At 36.5% G+C, this 7,531-nt stretch overlaps 1 protein-coding gene across 1 annotated transcript; it reads left to right on the top strand.

Moving 5' to 3' along the window:
• The first annotated feature begins 204 nt into the window (after positions 1 to 204).
• LOC113312559 (patatin-like protein 7) lies at positions 205 to 2,177 on the top strand. Its single transcript, XM_026561306.1, has 2 exons — positions 205 to 1,280; positions 1,432 to 2,177. Exons 1-2 carry the CDS (start codon positions 324 to 326, stop codon positions 1,798 to 1,800), a joined length of 1,326 nt encoding a protein of 441 aa, XP_026417091.1. The 5' UTR covers positions 205 to 323; the 3' UTR covers positions 1,801 to 2,177.
• The last annotated feature ends 5,354 nt before the right edge of the window (positions 2,178 to 7,531 follow it).

Raw genomic sequence — 7,531 nt, 5'->3', positions numbered from 1 at the left:
TGTGTGAAACAAAACACAGGACTGCGCAGTTGCGACAATGAGGTCAGAGGCTCAGTCAATAATGCTAGTTAGACAATAAAAATAAACAAATGAAGGCGCCGTTTAATACCGTCCAATCTAAAATGCGCGTAAACTCCACGTACTAAAGTACGCCCATCTTCAAATTCCCCACGCTATATAATAAACCACATCAAACTCATTTCTATCATCATCATCATCACCACATTCTTTCTCTCCAACATTAAAACTTCAAACCTATCAGTAATTCCTCGAATTTCAGTTTCTTATTCCGTTTTAATTTTCAGCAATTTTGTTTTACAACAATGGCAGAAGTGTATTCACCAATGATGAGATACTCATCATCAAACCACTTCGACATTGACAAACTCACAAACGATATCTTTTCAATCCTGGAAAACAAATTCCTCTTTGATTCTAAGCAAAGCAACTCAAAATTACCAGTGGAAGATTCAGTCGAAACACTGAAAGCGAACAAACACGATGTGGGGAAAGTTCGTGTACTCTCAATTGACGGTGTCGGTTCAACAGATGGAATCCTCGCTGCAAAATCACTATGTAACTTAGAATCCAAACTCATGAGCATAACAAAGAATTCAGATGCTCGTGTTGCTGATTACTTTGATGTTGCTTCGGGTTCAGGAATCGGTGGAATTCTCATCGCTTTGTTATTTACCCGTGGCAAAGATGGAAGACCGTTGCTAAAGGCCACTGAAGCGTTGCAGTTTCTCGTGAAAAACCGTAAACGTTTGAATAACACTGGCAATTCTTCCAGTGGGATGTTCGGAAAGATGTTTCGGTCATCGGCGAAGACGGAGAAAATTTTCCAACAGATTTTCGGTGAATGCACTTTGAAAGATACATTGAAACCAGTTTTGATTCCTTGTTTTGATTTGAAAACTAGAGGAACATTTTTGTTTTCAAGAGCCGACGGTTTAGAAAACGACAGTTATGATTTCAAGATGAAGGAAATTTGTGTGGCTACTTCCTCAGATTTAACGGTTAATGGTGGTTTTGAGATGAAATCAGTTGATAAGAAAACAAAGATATCAGCGATCGATGGTGGTTTAGCGATGAACAATCCAACGGCTGCAGCTATTACACATGTGCTGAACAATAAACAAGAGTTTCCTTACTGTGATAGCGTTGAGGATTTATTGGTCGTTTCTTTAGGTAACGGCGAGTCTGATGCCGGAGACCGGAATCTTACACTTTCGTCTGCCGGGTTTCTCAAAATTGCCGGAGAAGGATCTTCAGACACGGTAAATATCAATTCTTTACAGTTTCTAATTAAGAGAACGATTTTCTTGAATGAGTAAAATACCCTCTAAAACCGTTTTACTTTTAACTGTCTAATACTCCTAGTCATTATTGTCAAATGGTTCTAAACGTGTTTTGGCTCATGTTCTGTAGGTTGATCAAGCTGTTTCAATGGCATTCGGAGAATACAGAAGGGAGAATTACGTTCGAATTCAAGGAAATAATGGAATGACTAATCCTCAGAGAACCCCTATCAGGAAGAACCCGAATACGGTATCAATGGATGGGAGAAAATTACTGGAAGTTTCAGAGGCAATTCTTAAACAAAAGAATGTTGAATCAGTACTTTTCCGAGGGAAGAAATTGGTGGAGACAACAAACTTGGAGAAACTAGATGAATTTGCTGGAGTTCTAGTCAAAGAACACGAAAGAAGAAAATCCAGCATTTTTGCCACGGTCATGTTTAAACATGCCTCACCAAGAAGTTCTTCAGCTACTGTCTCCACTGATTTTTCGTGGTAAATTTGAAGAATTAGAATTATATGATTCCTTATGGATCCCAATTTTTATGCTCTCCAGTGTTGTGCTTGCCTACTTCTGAGATATCTAGTCGGGTCAGAGCTGAGCCACATGTGTATAGATATACTACTGTGCAATTTCAGGATTATCTGTTGTTTAATAGGGCACTTTATTTGAGCTATTTTACAAGGCTTTAGGCATTTAAGAGTTCTCAAATGTAGTTTAGTGTTAGTAAGGAATGTAAGGAACATTCTTTTGCCCAATTGTGTAGAGTTTAGGTGTATTATATCATCTATCGGTTGTAATTTGTCACAAAGTGACTTCAAGTGTTAGTAACGAAAGAGGAGCATACTAACTGTTACCGCTGCTTCTTCCGCAAATTTTACTTGCATTAGTTCTTTCAAACTGACTTCAAGTGCATATTGCTGGGCTGGTGATTTCTGTATAGTTGGTGCGACATAATTAAAGATAACGAACTCTTTGCAAGATATTTGACGCGTTCTCGATCCCAATTTTTTTGTGTAAAAGGCTTTGCTAACTAGGAACTTGTAAATTGAATATGTTCTGCGTGTTGTGTGAACTTGTAAATTATTTTGTGAACAAGGTTTTAAGTGCAGATGTCGATTGCTTTTTATTGTGATGACTGATGATACTGAAATTGATAATCCAACATACCTAATATATCAAGGACAGGAGAAGCCTGAGGATGCTGACATTGGTATGGACGACAACATTCATCTTCCAGTCATTGATGGAGGGATTCTCGATCTAGCTCCTTATTAGGAAATAATATATGAGAGTATATATTTAGGAGATATGCACATTAGGTTGTGAGAGTTATATTAGGAAAGTGTTTATGTTTAGAGTTTGATCTTAGTTAGGAAAGTACCTTGAGTGGTCGTCAAGTTTGTGAACAATATAAATAGGATGTTGAGCCATGAAAGTTGACACACCGAATTATTATCAATGTAGACGTTTAATGCTTCCGCGTTTATGCTCTCCTCTCTCTTGCTCGACAGCCTCTCACCTCTCTTTCTCCTTCTCCTCTCTCTTCCTCTCACCTGCCTCTGATACCATGTTAAGGACCGAGCAAGAGAGAGGAGAGCATAAACGCGGAAGCATTAAACGTCTACATTGATAATAATTCGGTGTGTCAACTTTCATGGCTCAACAGCCTATTTATATTGTTCACAAACTTGACGACCACTCAAGGTACTTTCCTAACTAAGATCAAACTCTAAACATAAACACTTTCCTAAATATAGACTCTCATATATTATTTCCTAATACTCCTTACACACATGCCTCTATACTTCAACCTAGACATTTAGGACGCCCTGAACCTAGACATGATAGTCCTCGAAAAAACCGCTTCAGAAATTCTAGTAGCCCTTAAAATATGTTTAGCCCAACCCTTTGCCAATAGGCTTTGGTGTCGCTTCGAGATGCATTATCCTGTGTATAAACCGTTGCATACATGTATAAACAATGTCATGCCTTTCCTCTTGTGATTCAGAGTCCGTTGTTGATGTTTAGAATCTCAAACTTCCAGAGGTTAAAATTTCACAGTAACAGGATGGTTTTTATAGTTCACGTACTAAAACTTCACAGTAATAGGATGGTTTTTAATGTTCAGGTATTAAAATATCGCAGTAACAGGAAGGTTTTCAGTGTTCACATATTTAAGATTCCATCTATTAAATGAATTCGTAACACGCACAAATTACGAACTCATATTCGTATTTTTTTTATTTGTGGTTTTCTTGCTTTTGGTGTTACAAATCGAAATTCATTATCGCTCGTCGGTGGTCTTCCTCTAAAGTGTTTTGTCAAATTGATTAACCTAAGGGATCCCCACAACATCAATGGTTTTTCCTTTTACATAACTACTATTGATTCTAACAATTGATTAAAGCGAGTGCACGAATGAACCCACACACAAAAGTGGGATGAAAACGAACGTTCGTACTCCATTCATGCAATTTGTTTCTATAAGATCTAGTAATGTTTTTCATTTTTATACGTTTTCTTTAGCCTTTGGTTTTATTCTCTTCTTCTCGTTAAAGAAAAGCAGATTAACCACTTACTTAATTTGATCCAAAAGTGTGGGCTACACTCTACAAGTTTAGGGCAAGGTCTTATCCCATCATGTCCCTCCCGTAGGCCGTAGCTAAAGAAATATTTCAGAAACCTCCCCAAAAATTTTAAATGTTTAGCCATCCAACTGAGTTAGCTCATATAGACTTTCAATCTTGCTTCCGTGGCTATGTGTAGTTGCAGGAAATCCAAAAACCAACACCCCTTAATAATTTGTAGATCTAAACCTATAAATGATGATAAGAATGCTAAAATTGTAAAATAAGACACGAAATTTACGTGGTTCGATCAATGTGATCTACATCAACGGGGTTAGAGTTCATTATGATTGTTGAAATTACATTTGGATTACATGAGACTCCATTAATAAGTATTTGGAGTTCTAGGGTGATGAAAGAAGAAGAAGGAGATAATAATAATACAAATTTTGTTCTCTCTCTCTGCAAATGTGCCCTCCCTTTTCGATAATGATTTCTTTCTCCTACCTTTCTCTTTATATAGGTGTTTACATAGTGGATGACAACTAATATGTAATGGGGTACAGCTAATAAAGTCTTTTATTTCGGATCTAGTGTGTGATGTTCTCGCTCCCATATAATATGATAACTTCGCATGATAACTAACTATGCGATATTTTGCCCTTACATTTTGCTTCTTTTTTCTTGAATATTGCTTGAAGAGCGATCTTTAAGAAAAAATCCATTTTGTTGTAGTTGTTGGAGGAACGAGCGAAAGAATACTGGACTTGAAAAGTACATACTTGCCTCTATTTTTTTGTGAAGTTCCGAAGCTTTGAGAAGTATATATGAAGTATTATTTCTTGAAGTATAAGAAGTATGAAGTATCCTTGAAGAAGTATAAGAAGTACAAATCCTCGAAATATAAGAAATATCTGTCCTTGAATATGAATACGAAGTATTGCGAACTAATCATGCGAAATTATTTCTCCATTGTCTCTGCCTCATGTTGTGTTTTAATGCAAATAAGAAATTAAATTAGTATTCAAAATTTCTTTTGTCAGAAAATTTCATTTATGTGCAAGTTCAAATCGTTTTTGTTTGTTTTGATTTCCTTTGGATGACTTGTTTCGACTCATTTGATAAATATCTTCCATGGAAATGATCCTAATGAGGTCTAATTTTGCCTATTGTATAGGTCTTGTTATGTCTCCTACTACTCTCCATGTTATATATCATGTCATTTGAAGCAAAGCAAATATTCAAGAGAAATTCTAAAAATTGGATTTTTTTTGTAATTGTGAAATCTCTGTAATCGTGCGATTGTATCGCGTTTTGTAAAACAAATCAAAAAACTTTTATTTGTTGTAAGTAAAATGAAAGGAAAGTGGAAAGAAACGTGAGAAGTGAGACTTGAACCCTTGACATGCCTCTTGCATATTCTTGCACATTACCAACTGTGCTAACCCTCTCATGCAAAATAATCACCAACTCTCTTCTATGTGAAACTTCTGTGCGAAATAATCAAAGACCAACTGTGCGGAAGGCAATTCTGTATGACTTTCGCGTAACAAAAACACATATGCGAGAGGCAAGAATTGATCCCATGACCTGCTCCTTGCGATGTACCACACTGAACCATCTGTGCTGATTCTCTTCTGTGCGAAATTTCTGTGCGAAGCTGACTTTCTTCTCTTGTTTGCGAAAGAATGAAATCCTTTGTAAAAAGAAGAAAAGTATGTTCGGGTGCGAATTCGAACATGCGCTCTCGAACACTTTTCTTGCATACTTTTATCAACTATTCGGGTAGCTTAATGCGAAATAAAGGTTCAATGTTTTTCTCTTGTTATTTTATTCTCCCTTGGAATTAGAAGAAAATGCAAAATGTGTATCTGCGCGAATTCGAACCCGTGACCTATTTGTTTGCTTTCTCAAACTTGAACCATCTGTGCGAGTTTAAATTTGTCATAGAAATCACAGCGACTGCCTCTTATCCTTATCTTCGACTTCTTTCAGTAATTTGCCTCTTGCTCTCTCTCTCCTGAACACCATAATCTTCCACTTAAACTTTGGTTTTTTCCTCTGAATCTTGTAGATCTGGTAACATTTGTTGCAGGTAGGATAAAATCCTTTACTCTCTCTGTTTCTAGCGCCAAAAATGTAGTTGCAGGAGATCCTACAACTAACACCCCTAAATAATTTGTAAATCTAAACCTAAAAATGATGATAATATAAGAATGCTAAAATTGTAAAATAAGGCACAAGATTTACGTGGTTCGATCAATGTGATCTACATCCACGGGGTTAGGGTTCACTATGATCGTTGAAATTACATTTGGATTACATTGAGACTCCATTAATGAGTATTTGGAGCTCTAGGTTGATGAAAGAAGAAGGAGATAATAATAATACAACTTTGTTCTCTCTACAAATGTGCCCTCCCATTTTGATAATGATTTCTCTCTCCTGCCTTTCTATTTATATAGGTGTTTACATAGTGGATGACACCTAATATGTAGTGGGGTACAGCTAAGAAAGCCTTTTATTTCGGATCTAGTGTGCGATGTTCTCGCTCCCATATAATATGATAACTTCGCATGATAACTAACTATGCGATATTTTCCCCCTACACTATGCACACCTTTGTATGTCGATACATGAATACTTAATCACATTCGAACGTAAATTTCCTTGAGGTGAACGTAAATCAATAAACGAATGAAAAGTCGAATTGCATATCACAACAGGCCGGAGAGCGCAGAGGAAAATGTAGCATTTTCTTGTTTCTTTTTCGGGGACAAACCAGGAAAAGTTCTCAAACAAAAATCCATCAACAGTGAGTTCATAAGTGGGATTTCTCGAATTAATCGGTTGAAAACCCATTATTAATATTTACGGGTAACAAGACTAGCATTAGGGTATTATTTGAGTGATCCATCCGATGTTCATAATTTGTGTCTTATGTAGAACAGTAGCCTGCTAGTCTTAGTACCCGCCCATATAATCACCAGGAAACCTGGTTAGGTGGATGGATGATTATTGTTTTCTATCGAGACACTAAAATGTTGAGGTAAATAAAATAAGAATAGTTAAAAAGCCCATGCCTTCAAATGTTTTAACATTCTGAAGAGTGCAACCAACAAGTACAACGGTAGGATAATGACCGGTACCTTTTTACTACACGTACATGGTACTGTTGTTACAGCTATACTACTATCATCAATAATGAAGATGGGAGTTGGATCTCCATCTTCTCCTTCTTCTTCTTCAATCTGTTCTACTGGTATAGGTACTGGTACTGCTATTTTTTTTGGTTTTAATGATGAAATTCAATGAGAAATGACATTCTAACTAACAGCGTAACAGTGTATATATACATAACATAAAAATCTAGTAGAGAATCCAATAGGACCAACCTATATACAATACAATTCAACTTTTCCGTGCAATCTGTCAACTTCCCTGACCTGATCCAAATATCTATTTCTATTTCCAGCTATTTATCATGTACTACTACTGACTTGACTGCTCATTCAATGCATGCATTGTATTGAAACCCCATATCCTGCTGCATTCACCAATATTGTCACTTTGAACTTCTTCTAAGAAAGTACTTTACTAAAAAGATCTAAGTTTGTGTTGAATGAATCCAATGTCACCGCACATCCGTGTGGATCAAA

Source organism: Papaver somniferum, chromosome 1 (assembly GCF_003573695.1).
Source record: "Papaver somniferum cultivar HN1 chromosome 1, ASM357369v1, whole genome shotgun sequence".
Lineage (NCBI taxonomy): Eukaryota > Viridiplantae > Streptophyta > Magnoliopsida > Ranunculales > Papaveraceae > Papaver > Papaver somniferum.
The sequence above is the reverse complement of the archived record's forward strand: the minus strand, read 5'-3'. Positions and strand labels throughout refer to the sequence as shown.